General features: G+C 52.4%; 1 protein-coding gene and 1 long non-coding RNA gene across 2 annotated transcripts; one reads left to right on the top strand and one right to left on the bottom strand.

Annotated features, from left to right (window-relative positions):
• The first annotated feature begins 1993 nt into the window (after window positions 1-1993).
• Window positions 1994-4067, top strand: LOC126045448 (uncharacterized). The gene is made up of 2 exons (XR_007508084.1): window positions 1994-2951; window positions 3157-4067. It is a non-coding gene; the product is annotated as an uncharacterized LOC126045448 (long non-coding RNA).
• Window positions 4068-9747: 5680 nt separating this feature from the next.
• RBM38 (RNA binding motif protein 38) lies at window positions 9748-25537 on the bottom strand. Its single transcript, XM_049816722.1, has 4 exons — window positions 25248-25537; window positions 24505-24628; window positions 23823-23877; window positions 9748-11229 (listed from the first exon to the last, which is right to left on the bottom strand). Exons 1-4 carry the CDS (start codon window positions 25413-25415, stop codon window positions 10929-10931), a joined length of 648 nt encoding a protein of 215 aa, XP_049672679.1. The 5' UTR covers window positions 25416-25537; the 3' UTR covers window positions 9748-10928.
• Window positions 25538-26012: the final 475 nt, after the last annotated feature.

Here is a 26012-nt window from a genome sequence, read left to right as displayed (position 1 = left end):
GAGAGGAGGGAGCACATGCCTTTACCGTGGGGAGGTCTGGACAAAGCCCCCACCATCGCCTGCACCACAGGGTGGGAGCAAAAAGGCTCATTTTGGGGCCATAAGCTAACTGGAGCGAGCTCAGCTGCTTTTACTAGTCATATCCCGAGCACTGGCTGGAGCTGTGCAACGCACCTCTGCGGTAACTGCAGGCAGAGCAAAAAAGCATGATTTTTCCTCAGCATGGCCGGGTGATGCCGGCAGGATTTCCCCAGTAGTCCCAGTGTGTCTCCGTGGGGCCGCCTGCTACCACCCAGGTGTGAGTCGGTTGCAGGGAAAGCAGCTCGGGTTTGCAGAACGGTAGCGCGTGGACCACGTTTCTCCTCTATACGTAAAACGCTTCATTTCCTTAGTGCCATGTCTGCGCTACAAATTCTCCACTGCAATTCTTCACTGCTTAAAAGCAGTTGCTCTCATGGGCATTTTTGAAATAGTTAGAAAAATCTGTGGGGGCATTACAATGTTTGTTTTCTCCGATGACTATTTTTAGTCTTGTTTTCCATTTAATAAAAAAAAAAGATCAAGATAGATATTAATTGAAACTGCGCCTTTAAATATGGCATGGTAATAGCTGCACAAAGCTAAACACAAAATTAGGGAGAGTTGGAGTATGTGCCTAAAATCTGTGAAAGGCTAAAGCTTTTTATGACGCTCGCTTGGCACACCGCCGCGAGCCCAGGGACCGAGGCCAGGGCACTGCACTGGCCAGCTGGCACCAGAGGGGTTAAAGGAGTAGGTTCACCCTGCAAGGAGGGAGCTGGAGCTGGAGCTGGAGCTGGAGCTGGTCTTTCCAGGGGACGATGCTGGCATCCCTCCATCTTCCGAATGGCACCCAGCCTTAGAAGAGCCCCCAGTGCGCCCCAGCAAGGCACCCAGCCGCCCAGCCTGCAGCGTCCCCGGGTCGCGCTGGGAGCGGCGAAGGCAGCGAGGGCGATGTTTTGCTTTTACGTCCCATTGGTTTCCAGTGCTGGAGAGGAGCCGGGCAGGGAACTGCACCCTCCCCCAGCTCCCTGGCCCGTCGCTGGGGCTCTCCGCTTTTGTTCCCTTGCCAGGGACTTGGCCAAGCGGCGTTCGGCCCGAGCCAAAGGAGAGATGGCCGAGAGGGTGGGGTGCTCCCCGAGCAAGCTGGGGATGGGGGGCCCTGCAGCGGGGTCCTGCGGGACCGGGGGCACCCCGAAAGCGGAGGCAGAGCCTTGCTCCGCAGCGCTGGCGGTGCCACATCGTGCTCGGTGCCGTGCCGCCCGGAGAGCTCGATGCTCGGGGACAGGAGCAGCTCTGTGCGTGTCCCGCTTTGGTTTTTAGGAACCCAGCCTTCCCCCGGGGATGTTCATGCCCGAAGCCGGGGAGGGAGGACGGAGGATGGCTGTGTGGGAAGCGCGGTGGCACAGACCCTGGCGAATGTCACGCCGAGCTATTTTAAGATTTTTATCTTGCTGCCCTCTGACAAAAATGTGCTTTGGAGTGGAGCTTATCATCTGCAGTTTGGCACATGGTGGGGGGGGGGCTGGTGAGGGGGTGATGGAGTTTATCCCTGCGACCTAGGGGCAGGCAATGCAGAACAGGCGAGCCGGCGCAGCAGTGGGTGCCGCAGCGGTGGGTGCCGCCGTGGTGGGTGCCGCAGCGGTGAGTGCCGCCGCGGTGGGTGCCGCAGCGGTGGGTGCCGCCGCAACAGCCACGGGTGCGTGCCATGGGAGATGGGCATGAACGGGCACGGGCCTGACCCAGCCAGCTTGTCTGGCAGCTCTCCAAGGGGGGGGGCAGATAAAAAACCAGGTATCTGAGCCAAAATCCCAGCTCCGGTCTGAATCGGGTGAGAGCCGAGCTTTGCTCCTGGCTTCCCAGTGTCACCCGGTCCACGGGGCGGCCAAGGTCAGATCTTGACTGGGACCTTCCCTACCTCCAGTTTCTAAACTTTGGATTATCGTAAACAGGGTGACTTATCAGACGGAAGGTGCTGCCTGCTGTAGCCACCTTTCCCCGTGGTTATGCCCCAAGGAGCACAGGGCATCGAGTGCAGAGGCAAGATGAACAGGCCAGGGTGCATGCCCTGTGGTTGCCACCATCACCACCAGTTCCCGCTGGCTCCTGGGGGTGCTGGGCTGGCGGGGGGGTGGACGCTGCAAACCAACCCCCCCGGGGTGAGGGCGACTCTGCAAACACTCAAACCGGCAGCACCAACCCCCCACTGGTGTGAGCCTGGGATTCGGGTGAGTTATCACCCTCGCCCTCTCGGCTGCTGGGGCTGGAGATTAAGGAGCTGCTCCTTATCGGCTGCCGGCCCCGCACCCGGCCCCGCACCCGCGGGGCTCCTCTTTCGGTCTTACTCACTGGAGAAATGAGTAAGCCTGTTGTAACCGTCACGCTGTGACGCTCGCCGGCAGCAGGCTCGGGCCGCGCGTGGTTGGGTTGGGGTGCGTCGTTCTTTTCTTAAGCATCTCGGCACACAAACCTGTCGTAACCAGGATGCGTCGCAGACACCCGCGGGAGCTGGGGCTGTGCTGGAGTTCAGTGCCTTGCACGTACGGAGCTCGCCGTGGCTGATGAGGATGGGAAGAGGAAACTCTGCGTGTGTATGTGTGTGTGTGTGCAAGAGGGGGAGAGGGCGAAATCCAGGGTTCTCGCTGTGCCAACAACCTGGCGGTGCCTCACTCGCACGGAGACCCCCACGCCTGCTCCCAAACCCACTGCCTGTGCACAAAGCTATTGGCCCATTCTCTGACCCAGCTCCTGTGTGTGTGTCCATCCATCCATCCATCCATCTGTCCGGCCAGGTCTCAGCCCCCCAGTCTTCCCCAGCACCATGCCGGGATGCTCTGCACAGCGACCATTTCTGGCAGTTTAGACGGCAGCTACAAGAAAATATTCATGCACTCTTCAGCTTTACTAGGCACATGACCTGGACAGTACCAATGGTATAAACATTTTGGATTCAATTTATTATTTTTTCTCCAGGCTCTGCCTCGGCTGGGCAGCTACAGAGCAGCTCTGGGGCTGGGGCTGCTCCCCTGCCCACAGGGAGAGGGGCCAGGGCAGGCAGCTGGCAGTGCCCGGCGAGGGCAGCCTGGCAGCATTTACCCAACTTGATGGGATATTTTTATATTTTTTTTTCCATTCAAGCCTGTGCAGAGCTGCTGGCAGGACTGGAGTTTTCGTCCAGATTGCAGATGCCCAAAATATCTGTATTCTGGACCGAGCAGACTGAGGCTGAAGCGCCGGTGGTTGACTGATTGAAGAGAGCATACGGGAATGCAGAAAGACAGACAGACACCCCCAGGCAAAGTGCCTGAGCATGTATGGCAGCAGTGGGGAAGAGGATGGGGAAAGCCACCGGGCACTGCTCAGCCCAGGGCTCCCTCCAGCAGGAGCCAAGGACGACGCTGGACCGTACGTGCCCATCTCCCAGCCACGGCTCTCAGCGTGTGATCTTTTTACTACTTTTCCCAGCCTGTTGAAACGTGAGCTCAATCCAGGACACGGTTTTGACCCGGACTAGCTCGTGCTCATCCCAGCGATGCCTGGGCACAGCTCAAGGGCTGGGTCCTGCCCAACCTCGTCCAGCCGCCCAGCAAACCGGCTGCATCCACACCAGCGATGGCTGCAGCTTACTGGGCCAGAGGGGGGTTTTCTAGCCCTAGGTAAATCGGAAAAACAGTCCCAGATTTAGCCTGAAGGCCAGGGCTGGGCTGAGCTGGGGTAACAGTAAGTGATGGGGCTCCTGCAAAGCCTCGGTCAACCCTTGGGGGTTGACTTCTAGGTTGAGCCCTCTAGGGTGGGCTCAGCAAACGGAGAGCCTGGAAAGGGAAAACACGGTGGGCAGGAGTGGGGGGGCGTGCGTGCTGAGCCCAGCGCAGTTCAGGGACCTCCTGTCCTGAAATGTCTGACCACCCATAAACTGGTCCTGCCTGCCATTAGTGTTGGTTATATTGCTGTTATGTTATGCTCCTCATTTTTAAATTATCTTCTAATCTGCAGTTCATCTGGCATCTTCAGCAGCCAGGATTTATGAAATAAAATATCAGTTGAAATAAGGAATTCATATGTATTCTTTCACACATATACATATGAAGACACACAGCTATTGACAGAAAACATGTGTTTGTTCATACATACGTGTTTCTAATCAGATATATATAATAGAAATATATAAATATTTTTGTACATATAAAATTCATTAGACACGGGAAACCAAACTAGTTTTTACCTTACTAAAGTGGCATGAAACAAAGAGTGTCATGCACTGCTCAAAATAAGGTAGGATGTGGGGTTTTGGAGGGTTTTTCTTCTCCTGAGGGCTCATTCTACCATGCCTGTGTCTAAAACCTGCTAATTTTAAAGCCAGCTCACAGAACACTAATGGTACGATTATTTCGCTTTCATTTTGCAAAGCTCAAGCTTTGCTTAATGTGCTAGCATGGAAGCAGCTCATGTAAACACAACCAGCTGATGCCACTGGAGAAAGCAAACGGCTCTCAGTATCTGCGTGCCCACGCTGACCCCCCGGTGTTTATCTAGAGGTAGAGATTAAATGGGAACCACTCAAGTGTGCTTAGTCTGATTTTAAAAGATCTTTTGAATGTTAAACATGTAATAAGATGCTTAGTGCTAATTTCAAACCAAGATGTGCTCCTGGCTGATTTACAAAAGGCCGCGGTCTCCAGCTTTATGTGGGTAAATGCCTTTAAAAGTCAGCTCCTGGGATTTTGAGGCTCATCGGTTCAATAGGGCTTAATGATCAGGCTGCCCAAGCTGCTTCCCAAAACGGGAGTTGAGCTCTTCTCTCAAGTCAGTCCTTTAGATTATTTCACCTTACGCTTCTTTATCTTATTTCTGCTTAAAGATGGGTATAACGGCTCTTGAAAGAAGATGCAAAACATCCTTTTAATAAGGGGCCAATAATACTAGTGGTGTCCCGATGCAATTTTTAATACTGCTTGTCTCCCCTCTCTGCTGTACCACACCAGTGTGGTGGATGGGGTGTGCGATGGTGGTGCAGCCCCATATTGTTGCCTGACACCGGGCAGACGGCTCCAGGAGCCAGCTCCTCGCACGGGGGGATAATGCGGATCATAACCTGGATAATGGGGCACCGTCACACCGCCGGTAAATGTGCAGCCCGTGACACGTGCATGCAGCAAGCCCAGGGGTTGCTGCAGAGGCTGCAGCTCAAAGGCGCCCACAGGGAGAAGGAAAAATACTTACTTTGTGCAGATGCACATCAATTTTTATATATAAACTATATATGTGTGTTTAAACGTATCTGTATATAATTATAAATTCAAATTATATACAAGTTCAAATATATACACAAATAAATACATTTACTCCTGCACATTTAGGGATTTCTAGAGAAAAGCATGTATGCCCTGTGCTCATGGGCAGCGCTGCCCTGAGTTCTGCTGCAGGCAAACACCCGTGCCGTGGTGGCGTTGCTCTCACCCCACACCAGCCCTGGGTTTAGCAGCTGAGGCTGGGCACAGTCTGTACCCACTGCAGAGCAATCCCCAATTTCTCCATCTCTGATCTTGCCAGGACCAACTTCTCCATCTCCAACCTCTCCATCACCACCATCAGCCTCCTGACCATGGGCACACAGCGCTAATAAATCTGAGCTTTTAATTGCCCTCCCACGCAGTGTGGCCTCATCTGAGCCATCGTCCCTCTTGCTGTGCCTTGTCACACCTCTGTGTTTCCAGGTTTGTGCTGCTGCTGTCAGCAAAAGGATAAAACTGCAGTTATTTGGCTTTGGTTTTAGGTACAGATTCCCCCACTAACACGTTCCTGGTTGTGTGGTCCCACACGATGTGTCTGACAGGGCAGGGGGGTTTACAAACCATCTGGTTTTATCTCATGCAAGGGTCCACTTTTTTGATTACTTATGTAGCTAAAACTATGCAAAAATTAGTGTGTGTGGGGGGAACCCTGTAAATCCCATTGCTAAAGACATCAATAAGGGCAGAGGGGGCTGCTGGGACCACTGAGGCTGGAGAAGCCCTGATCATCATTTACAGCTGGTTATTATTCAGGTCGCAGGAAGACCTGATGTCTTTGGTACCCAAGGGAGATTTATTTATCCCTCACCCCCGTAAGTTCGGGAAGTTTTCCGCAGCTCTCTGGAAGAGCAGGGCTGGCGCAGCGGTATCAGCAGCTGCAGGTCTATCGGGCTGAGCAGAAGCTTTTCCAGGAACTATCTAGTGAAACACATGACCGTGCCCCCGGCCGAAGGGCGATACGTGACAGGCATTCACCGGGCTCCCAGCGAGTCAGTTGACTTTGTTATTCAAACTATTTTAGTGATGGTTTTTAATCCCAGGCTTAAGTTTTTCTTTTTTTTTTTTTTTTTCTCTTTTTTTATTCCTTTCTTTTTTTCTCTCTGAACAAGGGAATCTCTACGCTGGCAGGATTCAGAGAGGCACAAAGGAGGGAAAAACAAGTTTCAGCCAGAAGAGAGGAAAAAAAAAAAAAAAAAAGGATGCTGTTAGCATTCCCTGTATGTGAGGGGGGTAAAAAACATTTTGCTGTGAACTTTATTTTAAAGGGTAAGTGCCAACAGCAGCCCAGTTACTATGCAAATAAATCCTGTGCTCGGCCTTCCCCTCGTTAGCCATGGGTGCTGGGCTGTGGGGGCTGGCAGTGGCCCCCCCAGGGCAAGCCCTGGCCCTCGGTGGTAGCCCGTGGGGCTCCCCAAGTGCCTCAGCCAGATAACGCGGGATGGTGGGGGCAAGGACTGCAGAGATGTGGGCTCGGTACCCCTCTGTCTCTTATCACCAGTGGGTTTGGGCGGCCGCTGGCAGCAGAGCCCTTGGCTGTGCCTTCGTGGTGGGGGACACCCCGGGGCGAGGTAGTGCCTCGAAATCTCACCTGAGCCATCCCCGTCCCACAGCGGGCAAGTGGGGAGGGTCTGGCACCAGCCACGAAGCTCTGCAGGCAGCCTGGGGCGCAGGGATGTCTCTTCGACCGGGACCCCACCACTGGTTTTTATGGAGAAGCTTCCCCATGACAGCAGAAGGGCTGCACGTGCTCCAGCCCACGCAAGCCAAAGCTCACCCCGATAGCCCCGGCACGATGGTTTCCTATGAAAAAGATGCGAATTTGTCATGCAAATGACTGGGCATGTGGGCACAGCTGCTGGGAGGTGGCCCGCGCTGGGTCAGCCACCAGCATGGCCACAGGGATGTGCCCAGGACAAGGTCTGTGTGTGTGTGTGTCCCCCCCCCCCATGGCTGCTCCCAGCCCAGAACCTGTGCCAAGCAGATGGTGCTGCCAGGGCTGCCCTGCCAAAACCATCCAGTTCTGGCCGCTCCTCCCCGCATCCCTGTGGCTGCACCGAAACTCTTAAAACAGCCCCGTGACTCCCCAGCTCAGGCCCACCCGGGGCTCCCGTCTGCCCAGAGCAAAGCTGGGCTGCCTGGGGTGAGCTTGCTCCCTATATATATGCACTCTATATATCCCTATATGTGCACTATAAGGCACTCGGTGCAGGCTAAAGAGGATGCTCCATCAAGCAAGGCATGCATGCATGCAAAAAAAAAAAAAAAAAAAAAAAAATCACTCACACACACAAAATCACACTTTTAAGCAATTGCAAAGTGGTTTATGCACTTATCCTGTGCTACCCTGACCAGTCATGAACCCCACGGTCACTGCCTCTCCCACACCCCACCGTTCATACGCTGCATTTAACCCTTGCCCCTCCAACGCAGCGACTCAGCGGGCTCTCCCCACTTTCCCAGCCTAGCACCAGGCCAAGGAAGCGCCTGGACTCTTTTTTGGGGGGCTGCAGGCTTCCCTCGCCCTTGCAACCCCACTTCCACCCGGGAAGCCGGACAGCAGATTTCATTCTTCTGCCCGGCCGCAATTTCACAGTTGGGTTTTCGCAAGCAGGAAGGCGGCAGGTTGGGCTGATGTTTTGATGGGGTTGTTTTCTCGAAATGAGCCCAGAGCGAAAGGGAGCGGGATCCAGGAATGGCATTCGGCAGCGGCGGGCTGGGTGCCGGGCGAAGGAGGTGTGCTCCCTCGCTTCCTGGCGGTTTTGGCCACCTTTCAGGGAATTAGAGTCAGCTAAATGGAAAATCATCACTCTTTTCACTTCAAAAATGCACTTTTTTTTTTCAACAGCAAATTAATTTTCAGAGGTTGCAGTCTTCCTATTGACCAAGACGCGGGTCCTCGGTGAAGACAAAAGCCGACGTTCGGCAGCGCCGGAGCTGGGCAGAAGCACTGCCCGAGGATGGGCACCCCAACGCCATGGGACTGGGGCTGAGCGCTCCCCAGCAGCTCCCAGCACCCCCATCCGCCCCCAAAATCCTCCCCTCCCTCCTCCTCAGAAAGACTCATGACAGGGAGAAAGAAGAATTGCCGAACAATCTCTGGCCCCGATAGTACTTCAAAGGCAGGTTTCTCGGCCAGGCTGCACTCTCCGCCAGCACCGTGCTGGATGCGGCGCTCAGCTCTTACTCCTTTGGCAGACCCACAGCCATATCCAGAAAGTAATTACTTAAAAAGGAAATCAATTTCACCCACACGGTTGCAAGCAAAACCCCAGGCAGGATGAACAGAGCCCCACCAGGATCTGCATTCTCACGCAATATGAGCAAGGGCTCATTCCTATGAGCTGCTTCCATTCATCGAGACGGGCTGTTTACTCTGAGGCCTACTGACGACATTAAACGTGCCTGCTGTGTGGTGCCTTCAAGTTCCCCAGGGCAGCTGATTAGACACAGTATTGAACTGTCTCTGCTTTCATCCTATAGCACCCTCTTCCTCTAGGATGGCTTTAGGCATCATCACCTTCAACAGCAATATAGGCTGGGGCCAAAGATGCAGGGACTTCCTGGCACCAGTTCTGCTGTAACCTTTACAGAGATAAACTGGGTAACTGGCATAATCGAATAGAATAATTTTATTTACTTTTAAAAACTGATACTGGAAGTTTGTCAAAATCTGAAAACCAAATTTCTAAAGCAAGTAGGTTGGGGAAAAGTCAAATGCAGCCATCTCACTAACACAAAGGAGGGGCTCAGGGGTGTGAGCACCCTGCCAGAACCTCGCTGCTGCCTGCAGCCTGCCTGGGCCCTGCGGCAGCACAGAGGCCCTCACCAACCCAGCCCTTAATCAGGACAAGGCTTTGGCAGACCACTCATTTTTGGATGGATTCAATTTTTTTTTTTGGGGGGGGGGGGGGGGGGGGGACACATAAATAAATAAATAAATAGATATTGTAAGCAAATAACAGAAGGAAAGCCCCATCCTGAGGATCCCGGGACGAGATCTGATCTCAGCCATCCCCGATTCCGCTGGGGCTGCACCAGGACGGCAGCACTTTCCCCCCTCTGCTCCGCACAGGCCGAGCGCGAGCCAGCGCCCGGTGCTGAGCACAAGCCTTGGGGACCGCCCGGCTCTGGCGCGGTGCTCCAGGAGCTCAAAAACCCCGAGGTGACTTGGGACATGCAGAGCAAGTACCGGCACACGGGGGACACACTGCAAGGGATGGCGGCACCCGTGCAATGCCTGCGCGATGCAACGCTGGGTCAGGATCCGAGCAGATGCGATGCAACGCTGGGTCAGGATGCGCTGCACCGCAGGACACACGCTCCCAAACCCACCCCGGCACGCTCGTGGGGGAAGGCCCAGCGTAGCCAGATCAGGTCGATTTGAAAGTACTCCCTAATGGACATCAGCCAAGCAAACATGGTACCATACAGTATCGAATAATTTTAAAAGTTAAAATAGTTTATTGCTGTTCTTTGTAGAAATGCACTTAACTTACATCATCTGTTCTCTTCCTTTATTTGGCTGTTGGATTAGAGGCATAAAAAGGTTACGTTTACCCATTTGTTCAATGACATATCACCTTTTTCTCTTCTGCTCCGCTCGTGATATTGTCCTAAGCTTCACTGGCCAACAGCCCCAAATCTCTTTTACATAAATACTGTAAATGTCTCCATAGGTTGCAGCATTGTAACAAAAGATCTACCAAAGTAGACAAAATGTTCGGTATTCTTGGTTGGTTTTTTGCATTTAAAAATATACCTAAATTTGAGATAATCTTAACAGAGTAACAATTACAATAAGAAAATAGTACAGTGCGTTGACTAAAGGAATATTCTGCTCTCCTTCAAGCCCATATTCCCTTTTGCATGTTGAAGTGATTCAGCAATTACTTAAGAACTTTTACCTACATACAATAATTTAGTAAAATGAGAATTAAACAAGGCAGATACTTACTACTATTCTTCTGTCTGCAATTCACAGCTCATGCGAATAAAATCGCAATAAATATTAAAAAATAGTTTTTCTTTTTCTTTTTTTTTTTTTCTGTAAGGCATCTCTGAGTATTACAAAGTTTTTGTACAACCAAAAAATAAGATTGCTTTTTTCCGTGTTCTCCGAGTACCTCTGTACCTCAACAGTAAATAAGAGGATTGCAGGTTTGATGAGGAAGGAAGGGCTGACAGTGCAGATGGGGTAGGGGCAGAAAGAAGACCACAGGTGATGGAAGCAGACCGCGATGTGTGCAAGACTCCGTAGTTTTCCTGTGAAACATTTCAGTCACTTTTAGAACATCTTCAGGACAGTATCTGTCCAGATTGGAGAGAAAAAAAATAAAAACCCCAACAAACACCAAAACTTACCAGAAGTCCATTTTCATAAGCACAGTCAGACTGCAAGGATTTGGGTTCGCCCTTAACACTATAAATAGCTTAGGAATTGATATGCGCCTAGGTAAAGGGGGAGGAGAAAGGATCGGGGTGATTTTTTTTTTTATTTTTTTTTTTGTTTTGTTTTGTTTCTTTTATTGTGGGCTTGTTGCTGTTGATGCTTTTGCTGTCCTAGCCGCATCCTTCCACGGTAAAAGATTGTCCTAGGAGGCGAAGGCGCAGGCAGAGCCCTTACTGCATGCGGTCGGGCTGCAGCTGCTGGGGCTGGTACTGCACGAAAGCGGTGGCCGGTGCCGCGGGGTTGCTGGCGGTGATGGGAGGCTGGACTGCGCCCGTGTAGCCGTATCCCACGAAGCCGGCAGCGGGGGAGGCAGCGTAGGGGTACTGGTCGTAGGCAGCTGTGGTGTACTGGGAATAGGCTTGGCTGGCGGCGGTGTAGTCGATGTAGGGAGACGTGATGGACTGCACTGGGGTGGGGATCACCACGCTGGGCTGGATGATGGCTTGGGGGTAAACATAGTGAGGCGTGAGTCTGTGGAGGCAAAGGGAGAGAGTCAGCGAGGGGCTGGGCTCCCGCCAGCCTGCGTGTCCCCCTCCTGACCCCCCAAATTCACGTGCATCAGCCACAGAAAGGGCGCTGCCCGGCAGTGCCGCCCTCAAGGGAGGGGTGCCGCTCGGGGTGGAGGGAATGAAAAGCAAAACACTCCTAGACCCCAAGGGTGGGAGTAGTGCAAGGTGAAGCACGGACTGCAAGGACGGACGGACACCCTGGTCTCCAGGTCTTCTATCTCCCCCTACTCAGGCTGCCGGTCCCCCAAATAACCTCCCTGGATGGCCGCGACGCAGCCCCTGCCATACCGGCTCGCCGCATCTCCCCGGTCCCCACGAGCGCTTGCCTCTCTCTGCCAGTGCCGGCAGCCTCGCCACCTCCGTATCCTCCAGGTCCCTGCTCCCCACCACCGCCCAAAACACGGGTGGAGGCTCCTGGGGACCCGCAGCCCCCCCAGGGCACCTCCCGGACCGGGGGACACCGGGTCGCTCCTCCACTTGTCCCGTCAGGCTAACATCCCACCAGGGATGACCGCTGTCCCCGGGCCTTCCAGTTTGCCAGCTGTTACCAGTTACTACGCATTTAAGGCTGTGTTTCCATAACACTGGATGTTTAGGGCAATGCTACAGGGTGTTTGTCGTAAAACACGCGATACTAATTCTGGTTTTCTTCCCTTCAGTAACACTCCTCAGCAGTGACCGTGCCGGCAGCCCCTGGCCCGGCAGCGATGCTTGTGTGCCCGTGAGCTTTTACATCCCGGCTCTGCGGCCAGCCGTCCCCTGGCATTTGCTCTGCCCTTTCGATGCAGGTCCTAAAGCGTTGTTTTTCACCAGCCAGTTTGCCCCTGCCCCGAGGTAGCCGTGCTGCTGCGAGGAATGTAACAACGCCACAGTCAATTAAAGTCCATAGACTGAAACATCCCGGAGATGATTAATGCAGGATTGCCCACTAATTTGCTAGAAACTGCTAATGAGGAAAGGGGGGGAAAAAAGGAAAAAAAAAGGCAGCAAAATGAAAGGGCTATATTTTCCAAAGAGCCCACGACAAGTCAGGCCTCAAACAAGAGCAAAAATTGTGCAAACCTGAAGGTTTAGGTCCGTCCACACGAACTGCCACGGGCCAGACAAAAAATGGGCAATTGCACATCAACGGCAGAGGGCAAACGGTACCCGCCTGCGCAGCCCTCGGCAGCAGAGAGCTCCACTGTGCACGGGCTTGACGGATTTGGGGCTTGTTTAAGAAACAGGGGTGTGCAGACCGACACCAGCAAACGGCCTGTGACCACCGAGAGATCAGAGCCACATGCACCAAAAAGCACATGCCGTGGAAAAGGTCCCTTTGGCTGGCTGCTTGCCGAATTGCGTAAGGCAACAGCACGAACCACAACCATACTTTGGCGAGCTCGTTCCACCCTGCCCCCAAACCCAACTCGTTTTGGCAAACAGCAAAAAAAAACCCAAGGTAAAACTCTGCAGGGAGCTTATGCAGATTCAAATATTTTGGGGATTTTTGTGTGGATGTGTGTGACAGCACATTTTCAAACATGACCACTTTTAAAAGCCTCCCACAGACTTTTCACAAGACACAGCCCCGTACGTGCCTAAAACTGTTCTTTAAAGCTGAGCTCAGCTGCTCGGGGAAAGGATCTCTTGCCCACTCGTCCAAGCTGGAAACCCCAGCAGACTCCCCACGCTGCCAAGCAGCGGGACCCGGTGCTCTGGCGCTTCACGGGGACTCACAGCCAGGGACCGGACACTTCTGCTAGATGAGTCACTGGCCACCCTCGTGCCACCCTCGTGTCCGTCCTAGGTCTTGGCCACCACCTACAACGTGCTGGGGTCCACCTGGGGCTGGGTCCCTCCTATCCAGCAGTTATGGGGCTGCTCCCATTTGCTTTACAACCAAGACTGGATGGTTTAACCTGCTCTTCAGGCAGGAGAAAGGCTTCTCGCAAACAAGCGCTCATCTGAACCGAGTTTTCTCTCCTTTTCCCACTCACATATGCACTTTGGTTTTTCTTGAGGCAATCTGCACGATGAGAGAATGATTGTTCTCCTCCCCCCACGCAGCCATGCTGCCTCCAAAATCAGGGTCCTTAGATATAACGAGGCCACCCCCGGAGGAGCAGCACTGGGGAGGATGGATGGTGGAGAGCAGCGCCTCAACTTTTGGCCGATAAAGCGTTAAGACCATCTCCAGAGGCCAGAGCCATCCCTGGCGTAGTGCAGAGAGAGGGACCTCGCAGCCCTTCAGTCCGTAAATGCAACATAGCCAATATCACCCTGTGACTAACAAGAACGAGATGAGGCAGCAGAAATTCACTGAATCACTTCTGGTTTAGCTCTGATTTAAACAGGGGCCGACACAGCTGAATCAGAGCTGGAGCACCAGTTCAGACCAAGGGCACTTAATGTCGCGCGGCTCCTCTTCCGAGGAGCTGCGCCTAGTCCCAACCCAGAGGTTCCTCACGCGGGGTCACCGGGGCTTCGTTTTGGTTTGTTTTAAATAACGCAGAGGCGCAATGCCGCTTTCTTGGCCTGCCAGGGGCTGGGGAAAGGCTCCGCAGAGGCACCTCCAGGCACCGGCCCCTGCAACCGCTGGGGGCGAGCCGAGCCGACCCCACGCACGCCTCTTGCTCTACCCCCTTGTAAATCATCAGTTCAGACAACCGCCTGCATCCCAGATTGGGGACAGATGCTCTGGCTGCCCGTCGCTTCTCCCTACACGTGGCATCCCACTACCAGGCTTCCTGCTACTCCGGGGCTCAATAAAGTTAAAACCCCTCCACAAAACGCAAGGAAAAACAAACGCACAATCCTCACGCTTAGGACTCACTAAAAAAAAACCCACCCACCAGCAGGAGCAGAGGAGGGACCCGCACTTTTCCCGCACGCAGGCACTCAGCCTGCGCCAGCAAAACGACGGGGAGGACGGTCTGAGAGCCCCCAAGCAATCCAGCCTGAGCATCACCCCGTTGGAGCGGCTCCGCAGGTCACCCCCCAACATCCCTTGTTGCCACTCAACTGCTTTTTGGAGCCAGCAAACCCCACGCGGGGGAGGTGTCCGCACCCTCCCAACTCGTCCCCAAGAAACTCCGCATGTTGGCTTCGCTTTCACGTACACAGCTCCTCCGTCGCAGCTCCCACGGTGTGCTTCGGAGTGACAGCAAATCCACGACATCCTGCACTACTGGGGTTTTTTTTTTTCCCCCCAGCAAGGAAAAATTCCAGCTCTTCAATGCTACTTTGAATAAAAAGCACCATTAGCTAGGAAGACAATACGCACTCCTGTACTCTGTTTCCAGAAATACATCCCGGCCCAATGCATACGCAAGCGCACATCACAACACCATAGTTTACCGCACCAGAAAAATCACACTCAGCAACTCCAGAAACTGCTTCTATGTGAAAGGGAAGGTTCTTTCGGTCTGTGGGGTTTTAATAATTTAGCTAGAAATTTCCATCAAGATATTATGCAGTTTGGACTTCTGAATTAGGTGGACAGATGGCAACTCATCGATCAAAACAAAACACACAACCCAAGGTAAGGTCACTTTGATGACTTGCAGCTACAAACAAAACAAAACAGTGCAGTACAATGAAGTTCTTTGCTGGCTATGTTTAGCGTCCACGGAAAGTCTTAAAGTATTTCCCCCCCCTTCCATTATTTCTGAAGATCTTTCAGGAAAAAGAAAAGCAAGCTCTTTTGGAGTTCTTTTTCTAGAAATCAGCAAACTCTAATCTGCATTTCTACAGAATGAGTCACATCTGTGTTTTAAGACGCCTTTCCCTTCCTCCCTCCCTGCAGTTTTCCTCCGTCCCCCACGACGGGCCCTGCCAGCCAGAAGAGAACTTCATCTAGAACACACACAACGCGATTATAAAACATCAACCAAGTGATCAGCCATTGCCACCACACAGCAAAGTCACCCCGTGAACAGCAGACGTACGAGATGCTTACGGCATGACGATTAATCACGGGCAAAGGCCACAAAACTCAACGAGTGGGTTCAAACCTAAGTCTAGAGCCAGCGGTAGCCGCAGGAGGGACTCGGGAAGCCGGGACCGCCACGATAGCCCACGTTCCTAACTATGTGGCACGACACCACGCTGCCCCGGCAGCCAAAATTGAAAGACACAGAACAAAAGAGATGGTTACGGAGCCATTGGCAGAGGAGATGCGAAGCTCGGTTCTGCTTTTGCTGGGAAAAACGTGAAGGGCAGAACAAAAGCGTCCCGGTTTTGGTGCAGTCCTGGGGGGAGATGTTCAAACGCGTCGGGTGAGGCTCGTGGCCGCCGGCGCCCTCGGCTCCCGGGAGGTTGGACTTTTTAAAACCCGCCGTGCCCCGGTTCTCCCCACTGCTCCAGGGAGAAGCTGCAGGGCCGGGGCCGGGGGCAGCCAGGAGAAAAGGGACAAGTCGGATGGCCACGCATCCCACACCTCTTCCCAAACGGCGAGGAAGAGGAACGAGCTAACGAGGCCCTCTCCCTCGTCAGCAGCTCTATCCGGCAGAGCTCCTCTCGGAGGCACTTTATGTACTCGATACCAGATTTACACCTAAAATGCGTTTTAGCAGTCTCCCATCCTGCAGGGCTTCCTACGCTCGAGCCAACGAGCAGCTCCTGCGAGCTGCGTGGGGCTGGGAGAGCGGCGAGAGCTCCTGAGCCCCTCGATCTCCGCCAGCTACGCTGGGAGCTGGTTTCACTCCTTCTGGAGAGGTGGGAGACGACTGCAACCCCCTGTCAGGAGGGACACGGCATGGCACGAACCCTTGGGAAACAAGGAGGGGCACAGGGCTCTTGGCAGCCTCGCAGAGATCAGCACACAAACGCCACCGCCACGACCAGCCTTTTATTCCTTGAAGAATAAAAGAAACAGAGCCCTTTGTGTCTGCCAGTGAAGGCACAAATTCTGGCATTTGACCCCAGGAATTTGGCCTCCATTTCCACTAGAGTTGACCCATTAGCTGCTACAGGGACACCCACACTGCCACGACACGTGATGGCAGGCGGTGCTGGGCTCCAGTTGGTAGCTGGTGCTGCAGAACGAGCTGAGCATAAGCCACAGCTGACCACGACAGCAACCTGAAAACTACCTCTGGTGAAGCAGCACCTGGGTGACGTATTTGAAGATGTATTTTGAAGCGGATTCACGAGGGTTTTTTAAGAGCACCGGACAGAACCTGCTCCGGGAAGCACGCTCCAGCGACACCAAGGAAAGCAGCAGCAGCCCAGGAGCTCCACGCTTGCGTTAGCAGTGCCGCAGCAGCACCTCGGAGGTGGTGATGCAGGGACGCATCCTGGTGTAACTCACGCCCCAAGAACATCATTCCCGAAGGACACTCCCAAGCCGCCAGCAAGCGCTCACCTCGTGGAGCCACGTTCCGTAAACCCGCGTGGAGCGGTGGCGGGCTCGACAATACGTATCGTATGGGCACCAGCCCACAATCACAGGCTGTGGAAACGTGAGAAATTCAGGTCCTGCTCTCAAATCCAGAGGCGATGAGGAGGGGCTACAAGCTGGAGCGCGGCCGAGGCAGTCCCTGCCTGCCAACAAGGACTCTTGCTCCGGGAGGAGGAGATCACATAGACTTTATCCGCCAACACTCCGGTGCAGATCAGGACATTCGTTGTGCCCCGACCACTCCGCAATCCATCATCCATCGACACGACAAACCTCCCAATCCTGAAGCGTCCCGACTAAAGCCGATCGAAGCAGGCATTGAAAGGTCAGTGGCTTCTGCCTCATCAGCCAGCTATCTCAGCTAGCTCAAAGTGAGACAAGGATGAACTCTGGAGCTCCGTGGTACAGGATTTATCCTCACCTACTCCAGTGTGACACAAACACAAAACAGCAAACCAACCAACACAATTTCTGCTCATCTTGTAACTAATTTGCCTGTCTTCTACTCGTTCTCCTCTAGCCCTCTGAGGAGATGTACACAGCAGCCTGTGCCACCAGGTACACGACTGGGTCTCCTGCTTCCCTGTTGGGACCAGACGTCTCCACACTGGTGACAATCAGCAAGGAACAACCTGCCGCAACAGACTGTCCCAGGCTGGAATCGGTACAAGAGAAAAAGTGAGTATATTGCAGGATTCAGTGATAACCTCTGCTGGTTGCTGAGCCTACCAAAACCATTGCTCAAGAAATACAAATGCCAACTTAAGGGTACAAGAGCAATCCACAATTTCAATTTATTTTCGTTTTGGCAGGAGAGAGAAAACGTAAGGAACAGAAAGCACTGCAGTAGCTGAGAACCTATCATAGCCCAGCAATATTCTCATTTTACAGTGTTAGCACATCTTGACTTCACAATTCAACAGACCAATGGCCCATAGCGGAGGAAGCTAGATCCCACAAAACCAAGTAAAACGAAATGCCATCTACACTTTCCCCCATAGCTAGTGCAGAGGTGTGGGGGGAAAAAACCAAAACAAACAAATAAATAAATAAAAAAGGTTGCAGATTGAAGGTGAGAGTACATCTTCTCACAAAGATCGAATCGTTTTTCCCAGCTTAACCAAGAGTCCGAGATAAACATGCTGAGCTCCACCACGAGTTAGCCGGGCTCAACAATTTACAACTTTATCCTCTGCATCTTGCTTCCCCCACACCCAAAGGAAAAAAAAAAAAAAAAAAATATAATCCCAAACAAAGGCATGTTGGGCCAGACCAAAAATAGTTTTGGAGAAGCAGGCTGAAAAAACACTCAGGTAGCAGGAGATAACATCTGCCTGAAACAAGAGCCATCTGGCACCAAGGAAAAAGCCACATGGAAGTTTATCCGCAACTAGTCAGCTATCCAGAGAAGGAAAAACCCCTCCCCTTTTGAGTTATCAGCACAGCCAAACCAGAAATGAACCAACAGAAGAAACAGAAAAGCTTCACACCAGTGCACTACAGGAGCCTGAGCCCTTCAGCATCAGTGTGAGAAATCCAGGAGGATGCTAGATTCATCCTGTCCACACAGGAGGAAAACCAGAGGCTCTGACAGATTAACCCAGGAAGCCCCAGGAATTCTGCCTTTAGCCAAGCTTTCCAATTTTCTTCTGCAATTTGGAGAAAACCAAAGGCTGCAGAAACATCTCCAAAGTCTTCTCAAGTACCTGACAAGTTTTGGTATAATATATATTAAATTGACTACTTTCAACTGGTTGCATTTTTTAACAGACTTTCTTTCTTCACACGTGATCCCTTCCACTGACTTTTCATTAAAAACCATCCACATATTTGATTTATCAAAAACTCTTTCTTGAATAGATGAAGTATTTTGAAGCAGAACGCTTTAGCTATGGAAGAAGCAATGAAATATCTGTTTTTAATAAAAGAAAGCCTACATTGATAAAACGAGTAATTTCTCAGGCAAGAAAGAAATTCCATTTTAAGAGTTGCAGTGATGCCTGCTGCCACTTGTGCCTTCGTTGTTCTAGACCGCCTAAGACATCTCTCTCCACACCTTCCCACAAGCCAGAATCAAGGGGGGGCTGCGAGCCTGCCCCCGGCACGGCTTTCCCAGCCTCCGCTGCTTTGCCCAGAGCAAAGCCAGCAGCAGCTCAGCTACGACCCAGGAGAGCCAAAATGCTCAAAGCTGGTGAGAGGGAAACTGCAAGGGACAGCACGATCCTGTTTACGGGATTTAGAGACCGAGAAATAGGAGACTCGGTTTTAACTCTGAGGTCCACGACTTTTCATCTTTTGTGATCATAGAGTATATTTAGCTCTGGTATGTAGCTTGCTCCCATCTGTGGGGAACAAGTTCTTCATATAAGTCATATTTAGAAGTGACCCAGTGTCCTTGCTACCAAATTATCAGCACAACTGTCTAGTTCCCTCGCTGGTGTCCTCAGCTCAGAGGCAGGCCAGTCAGAGCTGCATTTATCATTTGAATTACTGGGCATGTGTTTAATAACTACGGAGTTAGGGACCGGCATGCCAACAGCTGCGCGAAGGAAAGATGAGATCAAGTACAAGCTGGACCGCTCTGAAAATTCAGACACGCGCGTGAGTCTGCCACATCGGGACGATGCGGCACCAGCCAGATCAGAATAGGAGAATTTTGGATCTGCCGCTCCCCAGCTCCTGCAACAAGGGGAAAGGACTTGGGTCTCCGCTGCCAAGGAGGCTGCTCTCGTGCTGGTGAGGATGAAGGCAGAGAAGGCAGCACAACCTGAGCCATGTGCTGGAAAGACAAAGCTAGAGCCAGCTCAGCCTGGCTCTCCATCAGACGCAGGCACGCTGTGCCCCGGCTGCGCTGGAACGGCACCCGGCACCCTTCACCCCGAGCCTGTCCCCTGCAAAAAGTCTACTGCTGCCCTGAGCTCGGCACACCATTCGTGTAGCCAAGCGCAAGGTCAGGACATCGGACCACGCTCCCCTTTTGTCCTACAGGCCTACGCTAGATGCGGGACACAAGCAAATTGTGCCCAAAACCAAAACAAATTGTATACCAAGCCCTCAGGTCTGATAACAGCATTTGCTACCTTGAAGCAGATGCTCAAGAAAATTTGCAAAGCCATCTGATCTGCTTATGAATACATGTCTACCCTTAAAAAAAAGGAGAGAAAAAAAAAAAAAAAAGGAACTCTTTCTGACTGGCAAGCATTTGGTCTGAATAGCAGTAACCATGCCCGAGAACCAGCAGCTGAAGCCATTTGGAAAAAGGATTTGAATGTTTTTTTAGGAAATCCGCCCCCCCCCCCCAAGCATTCATGTTATTGGCACACGACAAACAACAGGTGCCGGGTGCGCCCTCCCCACGGGAGCTGCTTGTGACCAGCAGAGCAGGCTGGGGTCCCGCAGCGGGCCAGCTTTTCGGTAAATGGTGCAATAGGAAGTCGGAGCACGGGGGATGCCAGCTGACAGAGGCTGAGCAGAGCAAGGCCAGCGTGCGCCGGTTTACAAGCATAACCACAGAGAAGATGAAAGTTTGTTTCCTTTTATTTTTAACCCAATAGAGAAGTTTTAAGGATAAACAGCTGCAAAGGGAGGGTGGGCTGACACAAAGAGGGACTTTCTTCACTTCCTAACTGCAGCGGCATCAATGCATGAAATTTCAAACTCAAAGATGTTTAACTCTTTCTGACGCTGCCCGAGACCAAACGTGGGCCAGAGTCAGGGGGCAACCAAAATAAGCAACCGCACAAGGCTGGGCAGCGATGACATCCAACGCGCAGACGCGGAAAGAGTTAGATCCTGCTGCGAGAGACAGCTCTGTGTTTCCAAGAGCTCAGCCACTTACTCAGTCGCTGGTAGATCTCCCACACAGATAGCTCCTTCGCTGAGGCACAGCCACAGGAACGCATCTGCCATACGCTGCTCGCGTCCAGAGCGGCGAGCACGGCTGCGAAGAGGAGAACCGGGGAATCCCTGTTCCCTGCACAGGCTCCAGCCTGTCCCAAGCACCGGAGTCAAGCAAGCAGAGGAGAGGACCAAGAGAGGGGCACCGAGGAGCTTTGCCATGTCACCATGTGCTCCCGGTCAAGCGGTCTACGCGGCTGCTCCTAGCAGCTTCCAAAAAGTTTCAGGTGTTTCTTAAGATTCTTAGAAGGGACGCTGCTGCAGTAAGAGACAGCGCCATTTGGAGAGAGAAGGTCTCCCCCTTCCCTGATGGCGTTAAGCGCAGCTCCGTGCTGTCCGTGCAGGGACACACTGGCACTGCCAGCTGCCTCCAAGCAAAGTGCAGTCCGTAAGCTCCGGATAAAGCCCTCCGGCCTACTGCTGCTTCCCTAAACTCAGAAGCCAGATCTCGAGTCACCCCGACACAGATGCGTCCTTTGCCTTGCATTACCGTTCAGATCTCCGGTTACGACAATCCAGAGACTACTTTTCAAAACGGGATTTACTATCGACTCCGTGCTGTCTGCTGTGCGAGTGCCTCCCCTGCCCGGACAGCAGGAGGAAGGAGAGAGGCTCTTCGTGGTTTCTCTTTCTGTTCCGCATAGCCCAGGCAATAGTTACAGCTGCCATTTGGGTGCCTGGGGCTGGGGGGGGGGGGGGGAAGCCTTCAGTTTATAAATAATCCTCACTGATGTTTGGGTAATTTTCATAGTTTCCATTCATTTCAGGTTTCACCAAAACCTGCACTTTGTGGCTTGATAGCTGGAAGATGACTGGCTGGCTTTCTCTTATTTAACTGCCTAGCAGTTAATGGGTTGTTCATTCATTTCTTCCTTGCCAAGTCCAGCTTGCACACCTAGTACCCCGTGTCCCTTAACAATCATCTTTAGGAAACTGCATGCCAACCCCCGGGGAAAAAAAAAAAACCTCTGCAGAGAGAGGAACTGCAGGAGGGAGAACCGGGCAGCGTCGTACACCGTGGGCAAAGCAGACGAACCCCTGAGCTTCGTTTGGGGAAGGTCAGGATCCGCTCCACGTGGTGCAAAGGGACAACAGCAATTCGATGAAGTTTCCAAAGACAGACAGACCCTGATAAACTCCTCATCTATCCTCAAATCCCACCGAAGGCCAAGGAAATTGTGGGTTCAAGGGAACGCAAGAGCGGAGCCTGGCAGGCTCTTAATTTTGTTGGGTCTGCTGACAAGACAAAGAGGGAACCAGCAGCCAAGCTCCGTTGCCTGACGGACCACCTGATGCTTTGCTCAGAAGCCACAGAGCAGCCCCAGATGTGGTGCTCAGGTAAACGGCTCCACATTTTGCCAAACCCACATTTTCAGTGATTCTGCTGCAGCGATGACTGAATGCAACGAAATTCTTGTTTACTGATGCTTGCAAATAATGATATCTAATCCTCTTCCTCCAACCCTCTAGTCTGCTGGTTCCTGTCTCTTGGCAACTGATAAATAATTTATAGTGCTCTCTGCTGCGTGTGCTAACTGCAGCTCTGACGGTTTAATGATGAAACCAATGCCTAAGAACTGGAACAGTAACTGTCTAGATCACAAGGAACACGTAGTTAGTTGATCCCACACTCCTCTGCATGTGAAACTAAAAGCAAACCGTTCAAAAAAGAAAAACTATGTTTTCCAGAGCTGCAGGGCTGCGGCTGCTGGGTAGGAACAGCACCCACAGGAACAGCAGATTATCTGCAAGAGGAACAGGCGTGCGCCGGCACCCCTGCCAACACAAGAAGTTTAACGTGCTTCACCATTTTGCTCTTTTCTGTTAGCGTGCGTGGAAAGACTCATTAACAGGCTGGTTTTATCGTCAACTTCTCTTATGCACTCCTGTGCAATGTGGAAAGCCTCTGGGGTTCACAGCTCGAAGGTACTGCTGCTGCCTGACACTGGGGGCTAAGAAAGCTATTGTAGCTGCCATGCAAAGAGAGCGATTACAAAGCAGCATCTTGTCTACGTAGACTACTGTGGCTCTTGTACCAAAAAAAAAAAAAAAAAAAAAAAAAAAAGAGAGACTTCATTTCATGACAGATGTTCTTTGAGTCTTTCCAACAGAGCCGTAACCGCTTATGAAAACTGGCATGTTTGAACCGTACACAACACCCATACACTGGGTGTGCACTATTGTGGCAACACAGTCTCTTACATCCATAAACTCATTGGAATGAGATTACCCAGGCAGTTGGCAACTGCAGCCATGAGGGCAGAGGAGCGAAAGTTTCTTTTGTTGTTAGCAGATCCCTTTTTTCTTAGAAAAAACCAAACCAAAACAAAAACCCAGCAAAACCAAAAAACTCCCACTCCCAAAAAACACGAGCAGAGAGCAGGAAAGGGATGAAGTCTTTCTGTTGACAAAGGCCAAAATCCCATCTATTTATATTACAGTCACACAAAAACCACAACAGAGCAGTGCTCAAAAGCTTTAAAAAATGCACCTACTTTCTTAATGCTCTTAGAAAATAATAATAAAAAACCCCTATCAATATTCACTTTCTGAAATGGTGTAAAAAAAGAACTGCATCAATCATTAAACAGTTAAATGAAGGCAGTATGACAGTCACTATTGTTCTCGTGAAGCACACTTGTCTTTTGCCGAGCAGCTGCCAGATCCTATTAGATGTATAAAAAGAGGACTTTTCTGGACCGAGTAGGGATGGTATAAGCTATTGAAAACAGCAGACAAAAGCCCACTTTTGCAGACTATTCAAGCCTTGTATAACATCTGTCCAAAATCAATTTTTGACCTAATGTTACTTTCATTAAGTAACAGACTTTGTTTCCAATGCAATTTGTTTTCTAGGATAAGACTGTATCCTAAGCATTATTACGTGGGAAACGGCACAGAGAAGGCAGATCTTATTTGAGAAACATGAGAACAAAATTTGCTTAATTGTTTTGACACCTTAAGTACTATAATAGAGAAACTATTTTCCATTTATTTGAATTCTTAAAGTTGGCAAAGCAGCAAGCAATGCATTGGGTTTATTATGACTAAGATTTACTGAGGATAAAGGAGGATCTTTGGGAATTACATTAAAGCTGACAAATGCACAAAACTTCTGAAATCTTCACCAGAAATAAAGTACTCCAAACATTAACAACAGCTGTTGAAACTGTCCACTCTTGACAGCTAAGGCTTTTTTCATGCATTTTAAATAATGAGGAAGTTGATGCATGAATTTGATTTCAAAAAGACTGTTAAGAAACACTTCCACTTACCCAAAGGGTCTCTGAATGAAGGCTGGATGTAGTTGCTGCACACCTATGGTAAAACCTAAAAAAAAAAAAAAAAAAAAAAAAAAATTCAGAAAAAAAAAAAAGAACCATTAACGAACAGCATCCACTATACCATTCGACTCATTCTATAGAGGCATAATTACAACTCGGACCACACCTACGTGGATTTTATCTGCTATGCATGTGAGCAAATTCAGAGCCCCATTTAGAAGCAAGTTAATTTTCATATGCGTATGTGATAAGCTCGAGGACCAGATGGGAATTCAGATTAAAGAACAGCGTGAAAGTTGACCAGACAATGGGGTATAACGCCTTACTTTACACACCGGGTACTGCGGTCGTTAAACCAAAAGGCAGACTGATGAAATGGATATTACTGTTCATACCGACGTAACGAAGAGGATAACGGGAAAACAGATTAGCCGGGGAGATAGACAGCTTTAACTCAGTTATATGAACTTAGGTGCTTAACACTAGTGTAACAGGTACGAGTAAGAAGATACGGAGGAGAGGCAACTGGACTACGCGGTGTCCTCAGTCGACAATCAGAACCGCGAGGGCTAAGCACGCATCGTCAGATCAGATGAATGCAGCCCGAGCAACTTGCTTTCTCGTTTTACAAGTTATTCTAATGGATTGAGACGGGATCTCCTGGATGCCTCACCAGTCTGAATACTCCTCGGTTTTGCTCCCAAATAGGCCAGGTTCACGTTTGCTTTCCTGCCATCAATGATGGGGTTTGGGTCTTTGCACGCTCTTTCAGCTGCGGCTCTGTCCGCCATGGTCACCTGGAATTAAGCACAGCCTTGTTTGTAGCAACAGCGCTTTGTAAACGCTCCGGCAACAGGCGCTAAGTGGAGTTTATTTATTGTCCTGTTTTGAATCAGGAGCTAAACTCCGCTTCGTGCGGACCCACTTGCATGGCAAGATCGACAGGCTCGGGGGGGGGGGGGGGGGGGGGGCTCGACAGAAAAGAGGGCTCCCCCCTCGCCGAGTTCCTCCGTTGGGCTCACACCGGTTGGTTTTTTCCCCCCTTGCCTTTCCACCTCCTCTCCCGTGTTGTTTTTTTTTTTAAGAAGTTGGTGGAGCAAGACCCAAAACTCCCCGAAGCAGAGCCAGCTCAGTGGGGGGGGGGGGGGGGCAGCTCGGGTCCCCGCTCCCGAGGGCACCGCAGCGCGACCGCCCGAAACCCGCAACGGGGGAAAGGAGGTGCTGAAAGGAACGGCACGACCCCGGCCGATACCGGGGTTTTGGGGTGTTTTTTTTTTCCTCCCGGGGTCCCCCACCCCGCTCCCCCGGCCGGGGGGGGGGGGGGGAGTCACCAGCCAAGTCCCCTTCGCTGGGGGCGGCGGGCGGAGCGGGGCCGGGGCGGGTGGGTGGGGGGGTTACGCACGGAGCGGCACTTACAAAGCCGTATCCCCGGGATTTGCCGGTCTGCCGGTCGGTGATGACCACCGCCTCCTCGATGTCCCCGAAGACCTCGAAGTACTTCCTGAGGGAGGAGTCGGTGGTGTGGTAGGGCAGCCCCCCGACGAAGATCTTGGTAAACGTGGTGTCCTTCTGCACGGTGTGCATGGTGCCGGGGCGACGCCGGCCCCAGCCGGCATCCACCCCGCTCCACCGGGGGCGACGAAAAAAAGAAACTCCCCCCACCACCCCCAGCTCCGAGCCCCCCCCCCCCTGCGGACGGCCGAAGAGGAGCGGAGCGGCGGCTGGATCCCCCGGTTGGGGCGGGGTGGAGGGGGGAAGGGGGAGGGGGGGGGGTGGGGAATCGGAACCTCGCAGCCTACACCCGGTTCATGGCCGCGCTTTGTCCCGGGAGCGCGGGCGGGCGCCGCCGCCGCCGCCCCCTCCCGCCGGTACCGGTGAGTAGCGGCCGCCCGCCGCCGCCGCCGCCTTTGTAGGGCCGCGCCCCGCCCCGCCCCGCCCCGCCCCGCCCCGCCCCGCCCCGCCCCGCCCCGCCCCGCCCCGCCCCGCCCCGCCCCGCGCGCAGGGGCGCTCGGGGCGCGTAGTCCGGCCCCGCGCCCGCCCGGGCACCGGCTTCGGCCCTGCCGGTTGGCCGTGAGGGGAGGGGGGGGGGGGGGGTCGGGTCAGTCCCGCTGCGGCCACCGGTCCCACTCCCACCCCCCCACGCCGGTCCGGCAGCGGAGCCGCCTGGAACCGCGGGGGCTT

The sequence above is a fragment of the Accipiter gentilis genome, chromosome 14, assembly GCF_929443795.1.
Source record: "Accipiter gentilis chromosome 14, bAccGen1.1, whole genome shotgun sequence".
Taxonomy (NCBI): domain Eukaryota; kingdom Metazoa; phylum Chordata; class Aves; order Accipitriformes; family Accipitridae; genus Astur; species Astur gentilis.
Note: the sequence above shows the minus strand (reverse complement) of the source record. Positions and strands in the feature narration are given on the sequence as shown.